Source organism: Aphanomyces astaci (assembly GCF_000520075.1).
Source record: "Aphanomyces astaci strain APO3 unplaced genomic scaffold supercont1.7, whole genome shotgun sequence".
Classification (NCBI taxonomy): Eukaryota; Oomycota; class Saprolegniomycetes; order Saprolegniales; family Verrucalvaceae; genus Aphanomyces; species Aphanomyces astaci.
In genome coordinates this window covers 1,465,593-1,492,102 of record NW_009798270.1, presented here as the reverse complement: position 1 = coordinate 1,492,102, position 26,510 = coordinate 1,465,593, and the positions used below count along the sequence as shown (strand labels likewise).

Below are 26,510 nucleotides of genomic sequence, written 5' to 3'. Positions count from 1 at the left end.
CCGGAGTAGTACAGTAATTACCGGCGGCATATTATATTTCAAGTTGCTTAATAATATCGAGTCTAAATTTGCATATAAGTCATGATGAAAAGTTGCTTACATTTTGCCATCAAATCCAAATTTGTCCATTCCATCACCATGAGGTGGGTGGATGCATGGAGGCATGCACACATCGAGGTGATAGTTCCGCGCAAAGAGGAAGCGTCCTGCCCCCATGTGACTCTTCTGGAAGGTCCATACATGCGTCTGACTCCTTCATTCGATCAAGTGCCCTCATATGACTTGCCTGTCGTAGGTGGGAATACACTCATCTACATTCGAGTCCACACCAACGAACCTTCATCGATCCTCTGCGCTGGTACATGGTTCAAGCATCGCTCTCTCGTCACAGCCACGTGCTTGCTGTACACTGCTGACAAGTCCACGACGGTGATGCGCGAGCTTCTCACTTTTGAACCGCATGGGGAGTCGACCTCGTCGTTTTTTCTCCTTCGGTCAACTTGCAGCCTTCACGTCGATGCTGCATTCGTCGACCGACCTCTCGAGCTATCGGTACACATTCAAATCGATGGCGCGTCGGACTCGTTTGATCAAGTAGAATCGAGCCTCAACTACGACTTTCTGGACTCTGTCGGCATGCCGTCGCTTGTCTCTGACGTCAGTCCAGCATCATGTAGCCCCGTGGTGCACGAACTCAAGTTCAGTCCCTCCGTCGTTCTACTGCGTCCTCTGCATATATCCCATGTCCTTCATCACGATCCATTGGACCCGCCTACGTCTGTGGTACTGCAACTCACCAACGTCCACGCCAGCCACACCATCACCGTGGCGGACGTATTCCTCCACAGCCCTGTCCCCCACACTGGCGGTAGTAATACTACTAGTACCTGCTCCTCCTCCATAGCCCAGGAACCTCCAATCGAACACTTTCCCGCTGTCGTTGGACCTGGGGAATCGTTCCAAGTCGTGTGGAGTGTCGCCGACTCCTATACCACCACAACCTCCAGCTTTACCGCGTCAGTGACGTGGCATATGACCAGTGACAGTGCTCCACAAGAACTTGGTGATCCAGCCATGACGTGGCATCACGCCATCCCGTTGCCGCCATCTGACCCGCCCGGGGAAGTTAGCAGCAAGGCAGTAGTGCGTCGAATGAGCTCGACGAGTGTGTCCGCGCGATGGGTGGCGTCGTCGCCGGCTTTGTCCTCTGGAGTGGTGTCGTCAGCGCACATTCACGTGACTAACCACTCGGACGTTGCGAGGACAGGTGTTGTGCTCTTGCTTCCGTACCAGCCCCGACACCACTGGCATAACAAAATAGAGCTGGCCGACCACGACTCGACGGCTAGTAGTAGTACTAGCCACATGCACCTGCTGGCGTTGGCGACGCAGCTGACGGCGCAAGCACCCACGGACTTCGTCCATGTTCAAGCCTCGTATGCGTTGGGGTACACACTGCAGGATGATAGGGGTGATCCAGATGCTGTGACGATGTTGTTTGGAAATAGGACGCTTGGCGGTGGATGTACTGCGGTGGTGCCGGTGGAAGGTGTTCCGCTGACACTTGGCCGCCTTCGCATGGAGCATGCTGTGGTGTTTGATGGCGGAAACCAAGTGTTCTATCGACAAGACAAGGCCTGGGATGTCGTCTGTGATGCGGACGCATCTGTCCATAGTGTCGCCTGAAGTACTTTAGTTGGGGAAGTTTATCGTTGTGCATTTCACCCAAGAATTTGGACTTTTGAGTGATTTCGCCAATAAGTTACGCCCCGAACTGGACCGCGCACAAGCCCTAATATGGCATTCGAATCCACATGATCTCACTTACTGTTAAATTACTGTTAAAGCTTGTACACTCCAATTTTCAGAAATAGCATGAGCCAATCAAAATCGAGTTACGTCTTTTGTTTTCCCGATTAGAAAAAGATGTCAAGGACCTCTTTTTCTATTTTTGGTATAGTGAGTTGCGTAAAAAATCGCAAAAAAAGAGATAAAAAAGTAGGAAACTAGCACTTTGAACCACTTTGCCATTTGCTAAACATAACAGGCCCTAAGTTAGAGCCTTATCAATATTGTATTGTGTATTGTATTGGTAAAAGATCCATTTTGTAGTAATGTGGCGTTTTGGACCTCTTCAACGAGTAAATCCCACGTGGAACTATTGGATTTGGGTTAAAACTCTTAAGCAAGGCAAGTTTCAATGAATATCAGATTTATTGAATTTGGCCCTAAAATGGCGCTTTGGGCCTGAATATTGCAATATTTTACCAGACGCACCCTAAAATAACAAAAATACCAATGGCGTTACAGTAGAAGCCACTTCTGTACTGGTTGCGATTACAGTAACGCTCAAGTCGGTGTATCGTACTGGAGTTGTCTACCAATATATTAATAACATGGACGAATAAATCATGATGATTCGGGCTTGGACGACAGACACATTTCGCAAGACACGAGAAAGCTCGAGTTTTCAAACGTGCACACGGCGCAGTTCCAAGTAGCGTGTTCGTCGTCGACGATGGCAGCGGCGGGCGTACTACGCGCGGTGACGAGGTCGTGGAATTTCTGTGGTATGGAAGGCTGCGATGGCGGTGCGTTGGGGGTGCGACGGGAAGGGTGCATCCAGTCGAGCAGCGACGTTGTCGGCGGTGGTGGTCGCACGAAGTCCGACTCGTCCGTGCATGCAAAAGACGATGCCGTGTGTACTTTTGAAGCATCCGCGGGCTGGATGTGCTGCACTCGACCCACGGTGCCGTCCGTCAAGCGGACCTTGATGCCTCGGGGGTGCACGGCCGAACTGGTCAACGTGGCTGCGACGACACCATACGTCAGCCGCCCCGTGGGTTGGTCATGCTTCTGGACGACAGCGACCGACAACCCTGGCGCGATGCTATCGTTCCGCGTGTTACTACCTGCGGACCGCGATGTGCTTTGGTGTTGACGCGGTAGTTGGCGGTTGTTGCCGCCACGTCTTGGTTGTCGATTCATGACGATAATAATACTAGCGGAGTGGTTCTTTATTAATGTCGAGAATAGATGATTGAAGTTTCTACTTGGAGAGTAAATAATCCATGCAGCTGACGCTGGAATGCATGTCTCGTTCCTTACGTAAACATTTTACTTGTTCTTATTAAAGCATAGTCAAATGCAGTGTCAACCAAAATCTCATTCCAGGGTTAAGTGCATATATGTATGAGGGGGCTATGTTGCGATGTAGCTAACCACTGGTTAGGTATCACGTCATGCAAGTTACCCCTGGAATGCCAACACAAGAGACCCGGGGGCTCCGAGGTTACAGGGCTAGTACTGGGAGATGTTAACACAGGGAATTACCAGATTCGAAGTTCAGAAAGTTCAGGGGATGGGCGCAATCACAGTAACGTTAGTGTACAGTAACTGACCAGTATAGTTTTCATTTTCCGCTTCAAGCGATACAGTATACATACTGTACCCCGTGTACCAAGGTAGGACTGTACATGTACCCTGCACCCCAGTGTGCTCCACGGTCAGGTCCTCGTACATTCAGTCGTCCCTACTCCTCGTCGCTCGTATGTTGAGTCAAATGTGACATGACACTTGGTTGTTGGCCAGTGCAAGTATATCCCAGTAATTTCCATGAAACCGATTTTCAACATTATCCAGCAAATCACTGGATCCCTTTTCAACCAATAGAATTCAAGTAGACCATTTCAATGTGGGATAAACATGACGTAACGAGGGGACAATCATCCAGGCGCGGTTGTTTCTTGTGCTGGACAAGACTTACTCTGCGACTACTGTTTGTCGGCGAGTCTCGCAGTGCAAGGTTGGCTCTCGTTCGAATGACGCTACAGGTGCCAATCTCGCCGGACTTCTTCCACTGCCCGCAGCTGCCGCCCGCAGACCTCGACCACTTGACCGCTTTGGGCGAGCAGGCCGCCCTCGACTTGGTACGTCGACGACAACCATTTGTGTGTGTGGGTCACAGTCGTGAGCGCAGATCGAGTACACACGGCTCGTCGGTGGGCCAATTGACTGGAGCTTTCATGCCCAAGACGATAACGTCAAGCTGTTTCGAGGTCGCCAGGACAACGTCCCGCTCTTCTGCGCGCACATTGAAATCGACGCGACCATCGACGACATCATCCCCAACTTCCTCACCACCGACACGGTCGGAGTGCGTGCGTCGGCGTTCGCGTTCTTTCCCGACATCATGGACATCGTTCGGCTGTACAACATCGCCCTCCCATCGACCAATCGACCGAACCACTTTCTTGGCATCAACTGGTGTCTTCTAGACACGCCATTCGGCGGGCATGTGGTCAAGCGTCGCGATCTTTGCTACCTAGAGGTACACATACACAAATTTGTCGTCGTCGCAGCCTCTTGACCTGTTTGACGTGACTAGTTCCAAGACGATGTCGTCATCGACGGACGACGCGCGTGGATTCGAGCGCTCGTGCACGTGGAAGTCGCGGCGTGCCCAGATTTACAAGCCAAGTACGGCGTTGTCCGGGGCAAGATGCTGCACTCGGGGTTCATCTACATGGAGTGCGACCGCCCTGGGGTGCTGCAGGTGTTTGAGCTCCAGCACGTGCAGCCGAACGGGGCAATCCGTGGCGCCGTCGGCGACTACTTGGTGACCATGTCCGCCGTGAGTCAATGCAACAACCTCAATCTCCTCGGCCACAAACTCCGCGCCGCGCGCCTGAGTCGGCTGCAGTTTCTGCCCGACCACGCCGTCGTACCCCCCGCCTCGCGACCCACATGCAACGTCTGCCACAACAAGTTTGGACATCTGCGGCGCCGGCGCCACAACTGCCGCCGATGTGGCGAGGTCATACATGCAATCCATAGGTTGATGTCCCTGATATCAGGTTGGTGGTGTGGGTAGGTGGTGTGCGGCCGGCCGTGCAGCTCCGTGTGGAAGCTCATGGCGTCGGGGCTTCGGGTCCGCGTCCGGCTCTGCTACCCGTGCGCGTCGGTCAACTTGCCCGAGAACGACGACAGGATCGAAACGTCGCAGTCCATGGGGGCACCGGACTTTCAAGCGTACTTCAACCCGCCGAGCTCAAACAGCAGCGATCACCTGCCGCCGCGGCGACGTCCCCCATCGCAGCATCATCACCACCGCCACCATCCAGCGTCGAACGCGTCGCCCAACGTCGTGGAAGGGTCCACTTATATGTTGGGCACACCAGTGGACGAATTCCTGTCGTACTGTTCGTCCCAACTGCAGCAGCAGCATCCTACTCCTCCTTTTCGGTCAGAGCCGAATGATGAATGGGGTGGAAGCGTTGACGAAAATCAACCTGTGGATGTCCAGAGCACCATGCGCACCGCATGGGTGACGCAGGACGAGATGGGGTGGGCTAAGTACCCGACTGCCCCCTCGGACGCGACGTCGTTGATGTCCACGCCCATCCACGTGTCGGCCCCGACTGCTGCCGCCGCTGTGTCTTCGTCATCGTCGTCGGCAGCAAACAACAACGGCCGGCCCAAGAAGGACATGCCGTTTGGCAGCTTTGCCATGTCAAGTCAAATGGGGTTGTCGAGTCAATAATATGTTAGCGTGTTGAAAAGCTAGGTGTATCGATTGTACTGAAGTCCAGTATTAAGAGCAAGAAGACCCCTGAGGAATTGTCCCCGTTCCCCTGAGGAATTGTCCCCGTTCCAGTAAAGGTCATGGGATGCAATTGCTCGAAATGGCTGGGGGGGGGTTCGTTCGAAGTTTCCTGATAATGTACTTACTCTGGTATTAATACCAAGTTGAATTGCTTTACTGATGAACTAATATGTTCGTATCATGGCTTTGAAGTACTGTAGTTGAGGACAATGGATGGACGACACGACCTTGTCCTGTACAGTAAGTAGTCTTGGCGTAGCACTCGGACATTCTCTTTCTACTAGGCCAAGTAGGATTTCCCCATAATTACAGGACGTAGGACTCCCTTCAGACGATGGGCTATCTCACCAGGTTCCCCACACAGTTACAACGCCACCGTGGATCAGAGTGCCGTGCTTCTTAATGCCAGCATGCATAGTGGCATGAGATTAAAGCAGTATTTGAAGTCGGGCTGGCTCACTCCGACACGACCCTGCAAGATGTTTAGCACACGAGAACGGGCCCTGGACTTGGTTATTGGAACTTGGGTTCCATGCGCACGTGTGCAGAGCGGTGACAAGGGCAACAGCGTGATTGATTGGGAGCGTTTGGCAGCCACGGGGCCATCCACTGGTGCTATGGACGAACCGCCACGACACGTTACGAGGCGACGTGGTTGCTGGTGTTCCACGCCAACTTGTGGTCAATTGGCAAAAACACGAGACGGGCCAGCCGTCCAACGCGGGCTTCGCGCTCCTGAACGACCACGTGGCGGTCCATGGGTGCTGGTCGGCGAGAGGCCACCACACGTTGCGAGTCCATCTTGGTAGTTGCGTTCCATGGGACGAGTTCTAGTGGCAATGGCTCGACTCGCACACCTCGTCGTTGGCGCCCTGTTGCGTTCAGACAGTTGGCTTGCCGCTTCGAGTGAAGGATCGGGCTGTTGTTCCATTCTGGTTTCTTTTCGCCTTTGAGTCGAGGGCTTGAGCGTGTTACTGCGCCGCGAGACGGCGCACCTCAGCCTTCTTCATAGTGCGGTAGGCGGCACGAGGATCAAGTTGGGCGTGTGTGAGTAGCACTCGCTTCGATGGCACATTGGGGCTGGCATTCCAACCGCGCTCACGTTGGCGCGCGGCGTCGACGGCTTCAGACTGGTGGTGCATAGTGGCGTACTGGAATATCGTAAAGTGTTCAGTCATAACGTCAAGCTATGCAGCTGTGCTGCGTGTGACGTAGAATAGGTATCCCTGTGACCTTTTAAGATCGACAGATTACTTACTGTATTGGCCACGAAAATGCATACTGTAGTATGTGACATGCAATTTGACTTGCTAATTCGCTGATTGGGCAAAAATGCAGTTTCGACAATTCAAGCGTTTCACAATCATTGTGTCACAGATGTGCTTCAGTCAAATGAGATGATGAACACCTCTGTGATGGCGTGGCCACCGAATTGAACTTCAGGTGGATATTCGAATTTGGTCTAAATGTAAACTGCGCAACTTTTTTTACGGAGAGCAACTCCAAATGCCACAAATGCCACACAAATCGGCACTGTACTCAATGCTGCCAACATACTACTGGTAGACCTTCAAAAGTATTATTCATATATATTACAGACTGCGGACGAAATGTCTACCAGATTGGAAGTGGGATCACGGACTACTTCGTCACGATCCCATTGACCAGTTCCCCCTGCAATTCCAGGGCTCAACTTTCCAAACCTTGGACCAAGTGCACGCCAAGAAGGCTATCGCTAAGTTGGTGTTGGCCCTTTGTGTTGTTGGTGTGTTGTTCCGAGAACCCGTAAACAGAGTGAAGGCGTCGCGGGGGGCCACGAGTTGCGGTATGAGGTCAATTGATATGTGCTCCACTGAGGCAAATGATCGACGTGCATGTCACTCGTTGCTTGCTTAATCGACGGATGTGCTTCTAATGTTGTCGAAGGGATAGCACTTGTGTGACACATTTGGGAACAAGTCATCGCAGGCACTTCACATTGTTCAATCATCCCGTCCATTTGGGCGTACAGTCAACAGGTGATTCAGTTGACGGTCACCTATCGAATTAGCGCGTATTTTTCTCGCGGGCCCTGATACGATCTCAATAGGTCCATATCGTTGGCATGTACAGGAGGATCGCTATTTCGAGACCCCCAAGGTCGGGGGGAGGCCCAACGAGGTGGGGGCGCGCTTGGGCAATTCGTGCGCGATGGCTCGGAATGTGTCACATGTGCCTTTTCGAAACCACTAGGGGCTGGTCGCACGCCGATCTTCCGTGGCTTCGAGTTTCCCCAGAACTTGCTACGACTCCTTGGCAAAGCTGTCATCCGTGACTAGTCAACCATTCCATCAAAATAGCTCGTACTAGTACTATTACTAAAAAAATATCACATTCCTACATTAGGATCAATATACGAAGTATATTATGTATGTACATTAGCCCAATCCATAGCCAATCGCATCAGTCACTCCCGTCGAAACGCGTCGATGTGGTCGGCCACCCATGCTCTCTGCACCGCTGGCCCCAAGCCCAAGAAGAGCGTGGCCGTGTCGGCGTTGCTCGCAAACACATTCGCCACCCGCGCCAGGTCCATCGCGTCGAACTCGTTGCTGTACAACTCGGACGACAGGAGGATGGCCGCTTCAAACACGTCATTGCGCCTGGATCGTTTTCGTGGGCGACGCTCTAATTCCTTCAGGGTTGGCGACATGGTTGGTTGTGGGGCCGCCACCATTGACTGCTCCACGGGCCTCGCTGGGGAAACGTCTGCAGCAACTTGCACAGCAACGACCCTTCTCGTGTCGACGGCGCCGGGCTGAATCGACCGCAGCTGCGCCACGAGTTTCGTGTTCGCGTCTCGAAACACGTTTGTGTAATGCGTGGTGAGACTTGCGACGAGGTTGCTAAACATCTCGTGCGGCGTGGCCCCCGTTTCTCCGTCGTACGGGACGAACTCGAGCGTGTCTGCATGCTGGATACCCGTGGACACGGCCATCTCAATCAGCTCGACGATGTCCGTCTCGACGCCGCCCGTCAACTGGACCCGGCGCTTCTGATAGACGCTCCAGTTGGCCCACTCGTGTTGGAACTTGTCGTGTTCTACACCAAAGGACTTCATGTCGCTTGAAATACTGCACGCCAGCGTACAGTACCGCTCCTTGACCACGGGGTTGATGGTTCCTTCGTCCTCGAACTCGCGCGACAAGATCCATTGCGACTGAACCATCGTGCCGCCGCGGTGCTGGCCGTACTTGGACCCGCGCCGCATGAGCATGATTCCGTCCTTCTTGTCGAGTGTGCCCAACTCTTCGTAGTGGACTTGGTCGTGAGAGTGCTGGCCTCTTCGGCGCTTTCGGCCGTCCACCGTCACCTTGAACGCCTCCCGCGCAGGTACAAACAGCACGTACTTGCGGTACTTTGTCAGGTGGTACGTGTTCCGTTGAGGTATGTGCACAATGTGGACCTCGCTCTTGACCTCTTGCAGCAGACCCTTGTCTTGATCTGCGATTGCGGTCGGAATCGGAATCGTCGTGTACAGGTCGCTCGGGCTCGGAGGTGGCGCTTCGCAGTGGGCCATCAGAGAGTCCACATGGGAGTACAGCAAGTTCGTGACCCAGTTGACCGTCACTTGCCGAGCGAGGGGGTACTGCGACAGCGGACGAGCTACCCACTGCTCTGTTCTCGGTTTAAACATGTTGTAGCACACGCCACCAAACACTGGCCACGCGTTGAGCTGCTGGTGGGTCCCCCCAGACGAAGTGGATTCAGTCCACAGCGCCAGCACCACCGCGTTCACGTGCATGTCGGCCGAGGGTCGATCCGGGATCTCAAGCGTCGGTGGGCGGAGCTGCAACTCCCGTGCGACCGCGTCCAGCGTGTCGTTAGTTCCTTTTCGAAACCACCGCATGTTTTGGAACCGGCGGTGCTCGGTCGCCTCCAATTTGATCAGCACCTCGGTCCACAGCCGCGCGAACGCCTGTTCCTTGGCCTTTAGGATGCTCGAGTCCAGCACACTCGCCTCGGGGATCTCGTTGCGCGCGAGGTTCACGTCGTTCAGCAGGCGCTTGGCCTTCTGGCCTTCGTTCGTGCGATGCGACAGCTCGTCGCGCTTGGCGTCGTCGAACGACCTCATGGGTTGCGGCGCCGGGAGAAACGACATGGGGACGTACAGCGGTGGTGGCGGCGGCGGCGCGGACGAGTGGTGCTCTGGTTTGGACAATGCGACCAGCGTTGGCTCGATCCGGGGCAAGTTGCTCATGTGGCCAAGAAATGTGGTATGCGTTGCTCGTGTGTGCTCGTACAAAAAAGGCTGTTTCTGTTGGTTCGTGAAATTCCCTTATATGAGTGTATTAGTGGTCATCAACTTGCGAAGGCATACTTCAAAGTACAAAATACGTTTACTACAGTAGGTCAGCATATATAATGGAAGTGCTCGTCGCCAAACTTTGGGCCAGCCATCATTTTCAGCCAATGAAACGTCGCACAACGAGCAACACGCTGAACAATTCGTCGGATTCCGAAGTGAAATGATTGGCCGGATCATTGATGGAATGATATGATTGGCTAAAATATTACAAAAATCAAGTGACGTTTTGGCCGTTTCACAAAAAAGTGAAACTGCCAAGAAAGTGCGCTTGCTTGTCATCTACCACGGTCACTAATACGGTAGAAAACAAGGGAAATGATGTGGACGACGCGACCTCTCCGATCAAAATTTCCGAGTTGAGCATTGCATTCGACGATGATCAACATGACGAAGCGTCAAATCGTCCAACGAAGCCCAAGACGTCGATGAAATACCCCGACGACAAATTTGCCAAAGCGTTGGGCTTTGACGAGTCCGAGTTTCGTTCGTGAGCACCTTTCGATTCCCCCGACAAAAGCGCTCCTTCCCTCGTGTTTCAAGCCAAGTGCCTGAGACTTCCCTACCACTTCAGCGGACAAGGGGGCAATTTCTGGTTACAAGGCCGACGTGAACGATGTAGGTATTATATATATATATTTACATATTCTATTTGGGACGAATGATGTATATACTGGAATGTACATAAGTATAATGTTTTGTCACATGTATATTATTATATCGATATTGAATGAATAATGTACTTCTTTATACATATTTGAAATGAATGACGTACAGTACATGTATATTATGTAACTATAAACATATCACATATATCAAGATTGATTAGGGCCATCTGGCTGCCACAAAAAATGTCAGAAAACGCCACTTTTTGTAAATTTTCAGAAATATTATGACAGTTTTTGTGTGTTTGACTACCAAATCAGACATATATAAAGTGACATAATACGTCGAGTATTTACTGTTTTCTGACAACAGAAGTTTGAACTGCAACTGTCCATTTTTTACCTGCATGTTATTCTATCGATAGTTCTCGTTCCATCATGGCATCCAGAGGTCGCTTCAAAATATTTTGAAAATATTTTCTCACCCCCCATTTGAAAAGGGAATTCTCTGTCAGCATATTTTTTGACAGTATTGTTTTTTGTGGCATCCAAACTCGGCCTAATGTGTATTATATACTACACCATTTTGCAGTTAAGTTGGACGAATGCCCGATGTATTTGGCCGTGTGCCCGATATATTTGGTGGTGTGCCCGATATGATTAGCCATGTGCCCGTTTAATTTGGCACAACGAGGTCGTGTGCCCGATATATTTGGCGGTGTGCCCGATAAAATTAGCCGTGTGCCCAAGCAAATGTTCATCTGCCCGAAGAATTGTGTCGTGTGCCCGATGAAAATGAAATAATTCAAATTAAAAATTGAACTCAATAAAAATTCAGTCGAAATGAAACATGCATCACATGCCAATGTCCATCATCCGTAAAAGTATTCGAGGCGTAGCGCGTATCGATTCAAACGGTAAGCATCGACCCCTATATAGCCATTTTCGAGCAGTGCTTTGCTTTATCCCGTTGGCGAGCACCACGGATTTCCAGTCGTCGTCATTTCTGAACGCTGCGACGACTCGTTGCTTTGTGGAGAGAGGTATGCGTTTGTAGGGGCCTCTGGCTACATAGGGGGTTTTCTAGTACTTCAATTGACATCATAACCGGAGTTCGTGGGGGTGCAGCTACGTCCATGCTGTGCGTTCCTTGGCGATTTGAATAATGAGCATTCAATATGTCGGAGGAAAGCGCGCGCATTATGAACTTAAACTATACTTTATTCAAGTATAAATTTCGAATTTTTGCCTTCGCGCGTTTTCCTCCGAACTTCAACCACATGATGTTTCCACCGAAACTGATTTGCAATCCATGGAATATAATTATTTGAATTATTTCATTTTCATCGGGCACACGACACAATTCATCGGGCAGATAGCTATTTGCTTGGGCACACGGCTTATTATATCGGGCACACCGCCAAATATATCGGGCACACGACCTCGGTGTGCCAAATTAAATGGGCACATGGCTAATTATATCGGGCACACCACCAAATATATCGGGCGCACGACCAAATACATCGGGCATTCGTCCAACTTAACTGCAAAATGGTGTAGTAGATTATATCTGATGGATAGAGAACTATTGTTGAAATATCATGTAACGTGAGGTAAAATTTGGACTGTTGCAGTTAAAACTATTTTTGTCAGAAAACAGTAAAAATTGGACGTATTATGTCCATTTATATATGTCAGATGTGGTAGCCAAAACCAAACATACAAAAGCTGTCATTTGAAAAATTGTCAAAATATATTTCTGAAAAGCTGCAAAAAGAGGTGCTTTCTAACTTTTTTGTGGCTGCCATTAGGTTTTTCTTGTATTTATTAAAATCGGTAAAATCTCCAAAGCAAGGCATTTGTATTTTCAATATTGAACTCATTTTGAATCCCGGAATTGGCATCAATTTCAAAGACTCCATTGACGAGTTATTGTCGAGTATGCTCACAAAGTCCACACTGAGCCCCCTGGAATCAACCGTTAAGAGCAAATATCAAAGGAACCGCCAGAGTTCAAGTTGTACGTGGTCAATCGACAGCACAGCAGAGCACTTCATTCTACTGTAGTGGAGTCGGTTGTCGAGTAAGACGGCTATCGATAGCGAAAGCTTGGCCCACAGGCGCGGCATGTGTACAGTAGTATAAATACAGTACTATTAATAGTAGATGACTTTTCCTTGGCGAAGTGGTGTCAAAGCAGGCACGCCAAGTACCCAACGCTCTAGCTAGAATATTGGTTTTGTTATACACTGCGTTTGACTATTACCAGTATATTATAAGAACAAGTGAATTGATTATTATAGATTCGATACGAATTTCCATACCCCATCCAATCGAATCACGAATCGACGCTATTGGCTACTATTAATAGTAATCGGTTATTGGATTAAGTATATTCAACCAATCAGAACTCCAGCGTGATTCAATATTGATTCGACAAACCACGAGAATTTTGGAAGTTTATAGGGAATTCACAATACTCTCCGGAAATTTATGTTCCCTGATTGGGCAGAAATCCAAATTTCACTAAATTTCAAACCATCTGTGACGTGGCGTGCTGAGCACTGAGAGTGGTGGCATTTCGAAATTTGATCGCTCAGCCACCACAGCGAATTCAACTTAACTAAGTTACGTGATGCCACATAGGTGTGACATATTCACCGAACGCCCTGTGTCTCCGTAGTAGGCTTAGTAAAATGCCAATTTATGACATGCAACTCTTATTTGATTTATGGGCATATTTCCGACCTGCTTCATCATTATCGAATTCTAAATAGTCCTAAAGGTAGAGAATTCCCTGGTGAACAACCCATAATTAAGTTCTTATGCCCTTGGACATGGCTTGGAGTCCTTGGAATTATAGACGTGGAACCTCTATAATTTTGAGTGCCAATTTCAGTCTGTATTTTAACCTTACTTTTTGTATGTAATTGTGAATAGAAATTCAGAGGTTCACTGTATGATTCGTGCATATTTAAATAACGAACTATGATTGGTGCATTTTCTACGACCTAAATTGACACATACGTCATAAATTAGCAGTTAGTACCAATGCTGGCACAGCCGCGACGGGTCGTGTGACCGTCATTGTCAAAACGCTATGCATGTGTGGAACACCAGCACACTTGGCCTATCCAAGAAAGTCAACTCGAGGGCCACACAAGATCAGGTCAATCACGAAGCACTCCGAGTCGTCACCAAAAAGTGATAGGAGCAGGTTGGAATCCCGCGTATGTTTAACCCAGGACAAAGCGGTTGACCTGCCAGCCTTCGCCCAGAGACGAGACCAAGTCGGCCAGCGGGCAGAAACCAGTGGTCGCCTAACTCCGCGCGTCCCGATGCGGTTTACTGTAATCACGCGGCACCTCGGGGCACGGACGTCAACTGGCTGCAGGTCAACCCCCCACCACACCTACGTACAGTACCTCCCAGCTCGCTGGAGGCAATAAATAGTACTTCGAGTATGTACGGACCATTTTGGTGGGCCCTTTACCTTGTATGCCACGTTGAGTCTACTTCGAAGTAGTTATTAATCACCTATTGTCATGAACAGTAAGTACCTTGTGTATGAGTAGATAATTTAGTCCTTCACAGCAACGAGGCAACACGTGCAAAAGATACGTATGGTACTTTTCATTGTGATCTTCAGATATAAATGCTAACGTTAGATAACGTTTGCGGAATGCTGGGTAGGGTATTTGGTTGCAAAACCCTACACACATACGTGCACACACCAATCACTTCTCATCCCGACTTCTTCCGGATTTGTTCGGATAATGCACGAAGTTCGAAGGTCAAGTCCCTTAATAAAGACGAAAAAATCCGTACAACGCGTCATATGACGTAGGACGCTACTCGTTTAAGCAACTCTATCCCAGAGTTGCACCCTTGTCCTATGACAATTCAGAGGGATTTGCCAAGCCAGGACCAGAACCCACCCGCATCTCAATTTTTGCTGTCATGAACACAACAGCCACTGAAACCCCAGAGGCCATCGCCGTGTGGTCACAGCACCTCACGTCTGTGGAGGCATTGACGTTGGTTGGCTTGCCAATTGCATCCTCCGTGTTGATCTATGTCTTGCTCCGCGTCGTTTGGAAGCCATTGATGTTGGCTCCCAAGTACTCGTTGCCACTGGCGTCCAACGTCCCGCACTATGGCGCGACCACACAAGCCCCGTCAACTCGACGCAGTCCCATCGAAGAAGGTGAAGTCGCGGGCGACTACGAAGACAACTGGGTCAACACGTTCGACTTTGTGTTCTTCATTGGCATGGTCTTGTACCTGGTGGTCATGGTGGTGCTGACCTACATTTACAGCCCCGATTACTTCTCGACGCCCTCGTTTTGGTGGTCGCAACTGCCCAAGCTGGCGTGCATGATGGTGGTGTCGTTAATCGGAGGGCTGATCTGCCGCGCGTTCTGCTCCGTGGACAATAAGGGCTACATCATCACCAACAAGAGCTCTGCGTTCAAGGTCAACTACACGCGCAAGTTGCAGCACTTTGCCGCCTACATGGTGCCTCTGGTGCTGCACACCAACTTCCACGGGCCGCTGGCGCTGGCGTGGGGCGACTTCTTCACCATGATCGGGTTCCTCGTGCTCATCAAGCCCGTGCGCGAGGCGCTATCCGTCTTTATGCTCCAGTTCAACTCTCTGGACCGGCCCGAAGACCGCCCGCACACGCTTAAGTGGATCATCGCAGGCAACATTGCACCGGGGCTGCTCATCCTCATGTTCTTCAAGTGGCTGTTCGCCGAGAACGGAGACCTGGTGTACATCATCGTGTTCATTACGGGCGTCGGCGACGGACTCGCCGAGCCCGTGGGCATCATGTGGGGCAAACACAAGTACAAGACCACCGCGTGCTTCTCGTCGCGCGCGTACACCCGCAGCTGGGAAGGGTCGGCATGCGTGTTTCTGTCGGGCATGATCTTCCCCGCGCTACAGTACGCCGACTTCGACAACTTCACCCAAGTACTCGTGTCCATGCTCGTGTTGCCCCCCACGATGGCGTACGCCGAAGCCATCGCCCCCCATACCATGGACACCCCCGTGCTCATGATCGGATGCGGCGTCATCCTGTGGTTCATCACGTCCTTTATCTAGAAATATCTCCTTACTACATGTTTGGAGCATTCGTAGTGTTAGAACTCCCAAACAGCACTACTACACCTTTTTTTGCAGTTAAAATGAACATAAGTACTTATGCCAAGTGTTTGGCCGTGTGCCGTTCGATATGACGGTGGGGCCGTTCGAAATGGTACTGGCCCACTGAAAAAGGACATCAACAACGAACAGCTAACTTTATGAATACTTAAGTTGAAGTATAAATATCGGTAGTTGGTCGATACTTCACCTGAAAGCCTAACGTTAGCGCAGGCAGGCCGCCACTTCACATGTCAAATTGATTACAGTACACTGGTGATCCCTACCGTAACTTAGTACTACACAACTACGGTGTACTGTAGTCTACAGTACACTTGATCTAACTGTAAGTACACATATGTATTATTATTACTATTAATAGCACTAGTACGGTAATGCTAAAAGTCTCGAATGAAAGTCAAGATTTCGCACTTGCTAAAAGTCTCTATTAGAGACTTTTATAGAGACTTTTACATTGTAGAGACTTTTAGCAAGTGCGAAATGTGAGTAGCTGTCGATTATCACTGGGCAAATGAGGGGCAGTAGGGCCATTGCTTGGGCACAGTTCCATTGCGAACGGACCCATCGACAAATCTAACGAGGTCCGCGTGCCAAATCTAATGGGAATCTCTAATATTGTGGGTTCTACTCAAAATTTCCATGTTCGATTGGTTGAATCGAAGAGAGGTTTCAGAATTGATCAAAACCTCTGTAATAGTATAATGTATTTATATATAGAGGTTCAATTGGTTCATTTCCTTGATTAGCTGTGAATTATGGTATTTTTGGCGAATCAAATCGTGAGGTCGAAAGAAAGATCGTCATTTCGCACGGCCAAAAACTTCGGGCAATACAGTTGTACGACCAATACTATTTTCTCGAAATAGTCGAGGGAAAAATATTATTATTGTATGAATACCGGATAACGTACTTCTTCGCACTTCGGAAACCGAAAACGATCGGGGACAGGGCTGGATGCCGACGTGGGCTCTGTTGGCTACGAATGGCACGGGTCAAGGCAGAGCAAATCGGAATGCGTTTTCCGTCACGGGCTTTATCTACATGTGTCTCTTTGGGGCATCCTTGGTCCAGCTGGTTCGAAACTGCAGGAGCTACAATTCATGGACCCAACAAAAGACCGTCCACGCGCTGCTGTTTCTCGTGACACTGCTCCGCACGGGGTTCCTCTTAGCAGTGGGTTTGTTCGACTGGTGCGAAGTGGCAACCGCTGGGACGCTCTCAGCATCCTGCGAGGCGAACGGTGTGGAACGTCAAGCGTTTTACGCCCTGGATCAATTGCCCAACATGCTGTTCCTGTCCATGTACTTGCTCATCAGTTTGTTCTGGGCCGAAATCTACTACAACGCGACCGATCAACTCGATATCTTTACGCATGTCGTCAAGCCAGTGTCAAGGGTGGTGCATGGGGCCGCGTACCTGTTGCAAATCGGGCTGTGGGTGCTCTACGCCGACCCGTGGCGCTCCGAAGGTATCGTCGACCAACGACGCCCCTGCCACATATCATCCATCATCTTCTTTGTGTTTCCCATTAGATCACTACTTTGGGCGTGGGTACGCCGCGTTCTCAACCACATTCTTCGTGTTGGTGACGCTCGCGTTCGTCATCTATGGTCGCTTGGCCTACGTCGAGCTACGGTAAGCGTCCATGTAGTCCTCGGATATTGTCGTTTTACCCAAAATTGGACTTTGTGCCGAATCGCCAAATCTATGGAGTGGTTGGTATCACACTAATTGAAGTCACACACTAATTTGACATGATGATGGTTTCCTGCAATCTGATTGGCTCAATCCTTCTGCCGATTATACTTGTGTCCATTTCTTTGGTTGTGTCGTCGATGCATTCTCCATTTTCGCTCCAGTTTAGAATAGACACATAAGCAATACACCTCGTGCATTGTCATATAGAGCCGTGCCCGTGGATCTCCCCATCCGATCCAGGAAACTGCAAGAAGTGACGCTGGTCACGGCGGTGTGTGCGACGTGCTTCACCGGTCGGTCCGTGCTGATCTTGTACCTCTCCCAAGACCACGTGCAGCTGCAAGACCACTTGACGTGGCTCATGGTCGCGCTCTACTACTCCATCTTTGAGCTCGTGCCGATCGTCGTGCTGCTCCACTTCCACCGCCGCTTCCCCGTCTCGTCGAACAACCAGCCCACCTCCGTCGGTCGCTCGTCCCCTCACAAAGCAGCACCCTACCGCTTCATCGCCGACGCCATCATGGACGACGACGACGAGTCCGACTCGGACTTGTCAACCGAGGACTCGCTACGGCAAACCCTCCTCGCATCCTCCTGACCACCACATATCCCACCCACCTGATAAACAACTAAGCATAGCCACGACATGATATAGCTGTGGACTACAGCGATGCATCCATGCTACTGTATACATACGTATAGGTCACAACGACATGATGAGGCTTGTATATAGCTTTTCTTGTTTGCAATACTGTAGTAGTGGTAGCCGTCATGCTGGTTACAGTTGCCGGTACTGGCTTTGGCGGCGGAATTGGTTGATGCGCGTGTATGCAGAGTGCATGGCGAACAGCGTGAGTGCCACGAGCACGGTGCCGAGGATGACGAGGTGGTTGGACTGCGGCTCCGACATGGTTCCGTCGATGGAACTGTCCTGGTTCACGGGGTGATACTGGCACAGTTCCTGCCACGGCGTTGTGTGCTGGATGTGGCGGTCGATGATGTCGGTGAACTCGGACAGCGGGCACGAGATGGAGCTGCACTTGGTCAGCTTGACGCGTGTGCGGTTGGTCTGTGGCGACCAGATGTGCGTCTCGACCACCGGAGAACTGTCCGACGGCGCGTGCAGCTCAAAGTAGAGCGTCGCACCCGCCGGGAGCGCCGACGTGTTGAACTTGGTGGACTGCGGCTGGCCATCAAAGTGGAAATTCCACCCGACGAGCAAGCCCATCCCGTGGAGCAGCTGCCGGTGGCCGGTATATGCGTACAGTTTGTATTGCGATGCATCGTTGGCGGGGCTGACATTCTCGGCGGCTTTGTTCAGCTGCGACAGCATGAGGTCAGGGAAGCCTCCTAGGTAGTACGTCACTTGCCGCGGACTGCCGAGGTAGCGCCCGAGCATTTGGTTGAATTCGAGCCCTTGCACGTCGTCCGCGACGTTCGGCGGCACAATCGAACGCAGTCCTTGGCTCGAATCGGAACGCAGCATGTCTGCGATTACCGACAAGTCGTCACTGGGCGACTGCACCACGTCGAACGGTCGTCCGCACGCGATCCCCAGTTGGTGCAGCACGGACGCATGCGAAGCAAACAGCTTCTTGCCTTCGCCGGCGTCAAAACGGGCCAAGTCGGCATCGAGGGTTTCACGGCATGGACCGTGGGTGACGGCAATGTCGTGTTCGTTCGAGAGCAGCTGCATGACAACTGGAACGGGCACGGGGAAGCCGAGGGTCGTCGACGTCGAGTCCGGGTACAGGCCATACCCAAACGTGACGGAGCTTTGGCTGCAGCTGTGCGACGGATCAGCTCGGAAGTACGCGTCAAAGTGTTTTTTCTGCTTGAGAGTGGGTGACAGAAAGTGCTTGGACTGGACATAGACGTCGCGGGTGTGGGCACCGGCATGTACCATTTGCTGCATGCCTTTGTCCGTAAGTTGTTCGAATGGCACGGCGTACGCGTTGAGGTTGGCGGCATTCTCGGGACAGAGGGACGCGGCTGCTTGGGCCGGGGCGCGACTTCCATGCGTGGACAGCGCGATGACGGCTCGGAGCGAGTCGGAAGGTTCGGCAGCGGGAGGTGCCATGAGTATGCTGCTTCAACGGATGTATATATGCAGAATACCTGTTAGAAATCTTTCGAAGGAAGGGACAAACTTCGAGCACCCAGGAATATAACAGGTTCAACTGAAGATTTCAAAACTTGGTTTGGGAAATACTACCATATTTATTACTCAATCAAACTTGGTCAACCCCGCAGCTGCGTTCGGTCTCTAGGCCGACGCAGGCCATTCAATTCAGCGACCACAGTGGACGTACCTTTTGATGCGTATGATAATGACAGCCACTGCGTCGACGCTGCCACGGTCTGCGTTCGGTGATGGGGAGAAGTTGAGATGATTTGAAACCGTAACTACATATCGTCACCAATAGCGGAGTTCTCCCCGTGTAAGCGGGTGCACTATCTGGTACTAGGGAGTATCTGGTAAACAGGGACACTATCTCGTATTGATATCCATTCGACCTCTTCCATTCGTGCTCTTCTACAGGAATGCACGCACTGACTGATGCTCACTGCTTACTTCGTTGTTGTCGTCAACCTGACCCATACGGGGCAAAGGGTTTTGCCCCCGTTTAAGTGATACTACTAGTAGTACCCATGTGGAAAAAAGTCCAGCAATTCCTATTACAGGCTCAAAAGAATAAAGATTCTTTTTTTCCATGATCGAAAAACCCGTAGCGACTCCTGGAGACCAGGCATTTGATTTGAGTCTATTCGATTCGACTGGCGAGTCCAATTGCGAACAACCGACTTGACAATACCGGTAATGGATGGGAGCTTTTTTACTACGTAGTATGTTATTAATAATACTTCGAGGTACTAACGTTAACGTAAAAAACCAGTTTAAGATAACTTACATTGTTAACGAATTTAAAGTGGTCGAAGGCATCGAGGGTATATTTATGCCTATCTCAAGGTCCAGATGGTCTTTTTCAGTGAACCTTCGCAGCTTATCATAACTAAACGCCATATAGACCACTGTTAGGATAAACTTTGAATTGCCCAATCACACCTCGTTAATCCTTCGAGTCAAAACCTCATAACGCTGACCATTCCGTCATGTGAATGACATGCCAAAACGGCGTAGAAGCCATCGGTAACAGTCATTCAAGAATGGGTTTGAAGCACCCTAGTCGACACGGGTCACATTGGGTTGGATCTGAGGTTGTGTCAAGTGCTAAACTCGGTGGACATACTTCGACAACAGAAATAAAACTTATAAAACAATACCCTTGTGTAAATTATATGAAACCTGTTGTAACCTCTTACCCTAAACACAGAATTTCAATGCTCTGACACATATTAATACATACATACTTTAAGATAAAAAAAGTTATCCTAAATTGGTTATCAAAATGAGTACAAATGCTTCGGAAGTGACAAATTTACCTGTCAATTCATTGTCTAAACTGATACTCCGGAGGAGTAATTCGATTATGTAGTGAAACTTGACTTTGGAATCACTTCTCAAACTCAAATATCGTAACGGACTCAAAAATTATGTCCATTCCACTCCGACGAACGTATCTTAACTGTAGTATTGGAGATTCGGTACGAATTTCCGGACCCTGGTGAATCAAATCTCGCCGACCGAACCAGGCACCAATCTCTCCCATTGGTCAGTCCGAAATTACTTGTCGCTGATTGGCTACAATTCATTTCGACATTCTAACAGAAAGGGCGAAGTGGATACTAGCCAATCAGATGTATCGGCTCGGTTTGTACTTGGTTGAATGAACCACGAAAAATGGCGAAAATTGAAGAGAATCGACAATAAGTTAATAGTAAATTCATTTTTTACGTTACTGCATGATTATTCCTCACAATTGACTGTGAATTGCATTTATTTTACTGGCCATTGCTATCGATTATTCAATGATATCGAGGGCATTGATTGGCTCGTCTAACGACCAATGTTCATTGGCCAATCAAATCGCATGGGCAAAGTGTAGACCAATCAACAGCCCGCCTCCCGGTTCACACCTCTTGACCATGACCAGCAGCGTCGACGCCATGACGGTCGGTCTGGACGAGTTCTTCCTCGCGTTTCCGGACGACGTCGAAGCCTTTTTCACCCTCGCCTATGGCGCGACCCACTGGGGTGCCATCAAATCTGCCCTCGCGCGCCCGTACAGTGTTCCATCCTCCATGCACCCATTCCAACACCCGTCGTAGGCCCGCGTACACGTCCGTTCGAGTCAACACCCTCGTCACCACGCAAGACAAGCTCGTGGTGGCTCTGAATGCAGCGCTCGTTGACTTCAACGCCCGACTTCAAGCGCAAGGTCGACCGACCATTGCCGCTGTACCGCACTCGAGTCTAACCGATGTCGTGATCGTGCCGTCGGCACCTCGGGTGACCGCTCCCGTGGACGCCACCACGACCAAGAAGATCATCGTCGATCGTCTCTGTGGGGAAGCTGTGCTTCGAGGCAGCGATATCTTTGCGCGTGGCATCATGTGCGCCAGCAGCGCCTTGAACGCTGGCGACCGCGTGTTGGTGTATGTGGACTTGGACCATTCGGCAACTCGGGGCAGCGACGCCGAGCTCCACGCGGGTCGAAAGGTGCTTTTGGGGGTGGGCACGGCCGCCATGCCGCGAAGTGAAATGTTTCGAGCGCTCAAAGGCCTAGCGGTGGCGGTGCAATCTCGGGTATGTCACGATCATGACGTTATACTACTAACGTCATCATCATTACGCCTAGTTGTGTGCGGACGCGCCGCCACTGAACGGGGTCTTGAGTGGCGACATGTACATGCAAAACACCCCGTCCAGTGTCGTAGCCCACGTGTTGAGCCCCCAGCCAGGCGACACGGTGCTCGACATGTGCGCCGCGCCGGGCGGCAAGACGTCGCATCTGGCCACCCTTATGCAGAACCGAGGCACGTTGATCGCGTGCGACCGAAGCCGTCGAAAAGTGCTGGAAATGAAAGCATTTTTTGAATCCGTGAACTTGTCCATCATCGTGCCCATCAAGGTCCGTCAACTTTGGCCGCATTATGCCTAACAATGTTTGTGCAGCTCGACTCGACGCAGTCTGTGCTCCCCAAGCAAGATATCGTTCCGTCCGTGCATCAAGTGATCACCGACGCCCTAGCCAAAGACCCCCAAGCCAAACTGCTTCCCATTACCGGATTCGGCGCGGAGACCTTTGACAAGGTATGGATTGCCCTTTTACGTGAAATTTGGTTGACTTTTGTGCGGATTCTTTGCCAAATCCATCGATCGAGTTCTTTGTACGGACGTTTGGATGTAAAATTCGTCCAGTGCCACACTAATTGAAGTCACACACTAATTCGATGTTGAATTGGTCGAAGAGTGGATAATTTGATTGGGTACTTGATTATTGATCTGGGTTTTGATTGGTCGTATATCGATTGTCTGTCGATTTGGTGATTCTGGTCACATTCGATTGACCACCCAAACACTCGAATTTCGAATCGACTTTAAAAAGTTGTCCTCTGGTGATTCGAATCACACTCATTGACAGTCCCCGAGGGTATCGAGGGAACTTCTGTTCGTATGTTGGGACTGGCTAGGTCAATTTCCTCGATTTCTGAAGTCTCGGATTCGTCTGAACATGTACTTTAACATCCACTGCACTCCGGAATGACATATCTCTCACAATATGATTCGTTTTGTCTGAATTTTACAAGAAATGCATCCATGAACTATAATAACTTGTGAAACACGATATCCATTTTGAAATAAAAATATTTTTTATTGTATTTCGAATGCAATATCCACAAGTGAAGCAGAAATCAATTTAATTTTGCCTCTGTAATATAGTTATAATTTTTCAAGAGGGAGCTCTGGGCCCTCACGGACTATGAAGTCACACACTGCTTCAATGTTTGCGATATTCTGATTGGCTAAATCCTTCTGGCGATGATTCTAGTGTACAATTCATTGGTTGTGTCGGTCGATTCATTATTCTCCATGTCGCTCCAGTTTAGACTAAACACAACCATACTGTATACTGTTTGGGTGTTTATATATTATATATTTATATATATTATATATATATATATATATATCGATGGTTGTCATAGATCTTGTTGGACCCGCCTTGCTCGGCGTTGGGGCTGCGACCGCGCCTCGTGCACGCATGCAACTTGACCGAGCTGGAGCAGTACTCAAACATGCAGCGGAACTTTCTGTGGGCGGCCGTGTTCCTGCTTAAACCTGGCGGCACCCTCGTCTACTCGACGTGTACGGTGAACCCGAAGGAGAACGAGCAAATGGTCGCGCATGCTCTGGACGCGTACCCGCTGGAGCTGGTGGGACAGAACCCCGTCCTTGGCGAGCCCGGACTGCTCAACCAAGGCCTGTCGGCCGACCAAGCCGCCAAAGTCCAACGCTTTGACCCGGCCAGTGCCAGCGACACGATGGGGTTCTTCTGCGCCAAGTTTGTCAAGACCAAGTCGATTCGAGAGACCACTAGTAGTCAAAACAACTAACGATGAAAACGTGTGGGCTGGATGGTGTCGAGGCTGTGTCCTGTGCGCGCAGTGTTGCCGTAGTCTTGCACACATTAACAGTAAGGATATTAACAGTAACTGTGAATGTGTTCTTGAAATTGTCGGACGACTGCAGTATCGTTATAAGATATTCTTACTACCCGTGACAACTTGGTTTCGAATTGATTTGACAATATAGGAAGGATTAACGTTACGATGAACACGGTACAGTAGGAGCTCCAAATTAGGAAAGCACCAATCATATAGCAAACCTCTGAATACGTATACTTGTAGCCATACAACAACGATGTACGTCAACAATTGGCACACCACTTTATAGAGGTATGACAAATATGATGAGCTGTATACAGCTCAATTGTGTGGAAAAGGATGCCTCTATCAGGAATTATGGCCATTTTCCGAAAAACCAAAAAAAATGTATTGCAACAATTGGCTTTCTAGGTTTTACTTTTAATTTCCCATACAACTTCCAAGTATCATGCTCATATCTAAAAAACGACCACGCTGATTACGACGCCTCGTAATTCAGCATTTTTTTCTATATTTCGCTTAGCTTGCATGCAGTACTACGAAGTATATTTCACCAGACCATATTTCAGTTAATTTCTGTGGCGACCTCAAACTTCAACGTTATATTTAACAAAATATCGGTATAATTCAACCAACTATCGCTTAGTGTCAATTTCAGTTTTCGTCAATATATTTGCGATATATTTCGACCAACGAAGTTCTCTTCTGCTGGCTCTCGATCGACGGTTTTGTTTTCGCGCGCTTCAACCTGTTGCGGCGGGGGTGGAGCTGTCAATACAGCGCCACCCCCGCCGAACGTCGACGTCATGAACAACACGAGGTAAGCACTTGTTGAACCCTACTCCACCGATGCTGTGCCTCTGGTATGTCTGTGTCTCATAGGAATACCTTGACTGCTGTCGTCGACCTATCGTCACATGTGCGCATATCCGCCGTGCATTGGGCTCCTCTCGACAACGTAGCTAGCTTGTGCATACTATATGTCAGAGGCAGAGGAGTCCAATGCTCGGCGGATCATTTGTATGAAACAATGAGGCAATCTTTGACGATTTCAACTGTAGGCAAACAGTGTTCTTCCAACGTTACAGTACTGTACATCATTGATCTAACAAGTAAAAACATGCGTCGGTGGCGGCAAGCTAAGTTGTCACTCGTCGGCATTGAGTACCGGTACCGGTAGTCATGGCTGGAATCCAACATGCCGACAAGTGGCAAGCGTCACCCAGGGCATATGTAGATAGATAGATATACCACACCAGAAGATGTCCTGTATGGTTGGGTTTTTTGGTGAAATTAATCGCCTGCTGGATGAAATAAATACTCCGGGGTATACTAGTATTGACTAAACCTGAAATTAAAGGATAGTTTGTTGAATTATACCGCTGGCTGGGTGAAATATAAAAGTGAAGTTTGAGGTCGCAACGAAATTAAATGGAGGTAGCCGAAATATACCGATGGTCAGGTGAAACATACTGCACGCTAAGCGAAATATAGTTATTAATGAAAAGAAATTAAGTTAACCGCAATAAGGTGTAGTTCAGTGCAGTAGTGTATCGTTAGTACTACACCTTTTTGCGGCTAACTATTTTTAACTATATTTCGCTTAGCGTGCAGTATGTTTCACCTAACCACCGGTATATTTCGGCTACCTCCATTTAATTTCGTTGCGACCTCAAACTTCACTTTTATATTTCACCCAGCCAGCGGTATAATTCAACAAACTATCCTTTAATTTCAGGTTTAGTCAATACTAGTATACCCCGGAGTATTTATTTCATCCAGCAGGCGATTAATTTCACCAAAAAACCCAACCATACAGGACATCTTCTGGTGTGGTATATCTATCTATCTACATATGCCCTGGGTGACGCTTGCCACTTGTCGGCATGTTGGATTCCAGCCATGACTACCGGTACCGGTACTCAATGCCGACGAGTGACAACTTAGTGTGGTCGTCAGCATCGAGTGCCACTATCTCCATATCTCAGTCGAATCAAAATATTTTTCAATTCTATCGACGAACTGTGTCATCGTTTGCTTTTACCGGATGACTGCCGTGTCCGATTGACTGTTAAAAGCAATATTGCGTGAGATACAATACAAAATCATTGTCATTTTAGACCCTGCTTCCTGATATCCTCTAATAAACAGTACGCAATTATTGAAATGAAGTATATTATCTTATTCGGAAAACCTTTACAATATGATACAATATTGAAAGCGATACTCGATGGCTTGCCGCCTCCGACACATGTTTTTACTTGTTAGATCAATGACGTACTGTAACGTTAGAAGAACACTGCCTAACAGTAAAGTCGAAATCGTCAAAGATTACTGTACCTCATTGTTTAAGACAAAAGGTCCGCCGAGCATTGGACTCCTCTGCCTCTGACATACAGTATATGCACAAGCGACGTTGTCGAGAGGAGCCCAATGCACGGCGGATATGCGTACATGTGACGATAGGTCGACGACAGCAGTCAAGGTATTCCTATGAGACACAGACATACCAGAGGCACAG

The 26,510-nt window shown here is 49.5% G+C and overlaps 9 protein-coding genes across 9 annotated transcripts; 5 read left to right on the top strand and 4 right to left on the bottom strand.

Moving 5' to 3' along the window:
• Positions 1 to 127: 127 nt before the first annotated feature.
• H257_04419 (hypothetical protein) lies at positions 128 to 1,885 on the top strand. Its single transcript, XM_009828929.1, has 3 exons — positions 128 to 232; positions 296 to 1,448; positions 1,509 to 1,885. Exons 1-3 carry the CDS (start codon positions 139 to 141, stop codon positions 1,684 to 1,686), a joined length of 1,425 nt encoding a protein of 474 aa, XP_009827231.1. The 5' UTR covers positions 128 to 138; the 3' UTR covers positions 1,687 to 1,885.
• A 481-nt stretch (positions 1,886 to 2,366) lies between these two features.
• On the bottom strand, positions 2,367 to 3,031 carry H257_04418 (hypothetical protein). The gene has a single exon (XM_009828928.1). It carries the CDS (start codon positions 2,986 to 2,988, stop codon positions 2,410 to 2,412), a length of 579 nt encoding a protein of 192 aa, XP_009827230.1. The 5' UTR covers positions 2,989 to 3,031; the 3' UTR covers positions 2,367 to 2,409.
• A 698-nt stretch (positions 3,032 to 3,729) lies between these two features.
• Positions 3,730 to 5,735, top strand: H257_04417 (hypothetical protein). The gene is made up of 4 exons (XM_009828927.1): positions 3,730 to 3,929; positions 3,980 to 4,330; positions 4,388 to 4,816; positions 4,874 to 5,735. Exons 1-4 carry the CDS (start codon positions 3,822 to 3,824, stop codon positions 5,540 to 5,542), a joined length of 1,557 nt encoding a protein of 518 aa, XP_009827229.1. The 5' UTR covers positions 3,730 to 3,821; the 3' UTR covers positions 5,543 to 5,735.
• A 509-nt stretch (positions 5,736 to 6,244) lies between these two features.
• Positions 6,245 to 6,747, bottom strand: H257_04416 (hypothetical protein; the record flags this gene model as incomplete). Its single annotated transcript, XM_009828926.1, has 2 exons — positions 6,245 to 6,524; positions 6,581 to 6,747. 2 exons carry the CDS (start codon positions 6,745 to 6,747, stop codon positions 6,245 to 6,247), a joined length of 447 nt encoding a protein of 148 aa, XP_009827228.1.
• Positions 6,748 to 7,980: 1,233 nt separating this feature from the next.
• H257_04415 (hypothetical protein) lies at positions 7,981 to 9,881 on the bottom strand. The gene has a single exon (XM_009828925.1). It carries the CDS (start codon positions 9,843 to 9,845, stop codon positions 8,052 to 8,054), a length of 1,794 nt encoding a protein of 597 aa, XP_009827227.1. The 5' UTR covers positions 9,846 to 9,881; the 3' UTR covers positions 7,981 to 8,051.
• Positions 9,882 to 14,483: 4,602 nt separating this feature from the next.
• Positions 14,484 to 15,771, top strand: H257_04414 (hypothetical protein). The gene has a single exon (XM_009828924.1). The coding sequence runs from the start codon at positions 14,516 to 14,518 to the stop codon at positions 15,662 to 15,664; it is 1,149 nt and encodes a 382-aa protein (XP_009827226.1). The 5' UTR covers positions 14,484 to 14,515; the 3' UTR covers positions 15,665 to 15,771.
• An 852-nt stretch (positions 15,772 to 16,623) lies between these two features.
• H257_04412 (hypothetical protein) lies at positions 16,624 to 19,626 on the top strand. The gene is made up of 3 exons (XM_009828922.1): positions 16,624 to 17,192; positions 17,257 to 17,359; positions 17,630 to 19,626. Exons 1-3 carry the CDS (start codon positions 16,679 to 16,681, stop codon positions 18,018 to 18,020), a joined length of 1,008 nt encoding a protein of 335 aa, XP_009827224.1. The 5' UTR covers positions 16,624 to 16,678; the 3' UTR covers positions 18,021 to 19,626.
• H257_04413 (hypothetical protein) lies at positions 18,019 to 19,520 on the bottom strand. Its single transcript, XM_009828923.1, has 2 exons — positions 18,119 to 19,520; positions 18,019 to 18,040 (listed from the first exon to the last, which is right to left on the bottom strand). The coding sequence occupies exon 1, from the start codon at positions 19,500 to 19,502 to the stop codon at positions 18,201 to 18,203; it is 1,302 nt and encodes a 433-aa protein (XP_009827225.1). The 5' UTR covers positions 19,503 to 19,520; the 3' UTR covers positions 18,019 to 18,040; positions 18,119 to 18,200.
• Positions 19,627 to 21,449: 1,823 nt separating the features above from the next.
• On the top strand, positions 21,450 to 24,037 carry H257_04411 (hypothetical protein). The gene is made up of 5 exons (XM_009828921.1): positions 21,450 to 21,606; positions 21,653 to 22,130; positions 22,183 to 22,455; positions 22,500 to 22,637; positions 23,531 to 24,037. Exons 1-5 carry the CDS (start codon positions 21,470 to 21,472, stop codon positions 23,936 to 23,938), a joined length of 1,434 nt encoding a protein of 477 aa, XP_009827223.1. The 5' UTR covers positions 21,450 to 21,469; the 3' UTR covers positions 23,939 to 24,037.
• Positions 24,038 to 26,510: the final 2,473 nt, after the last annotated feature.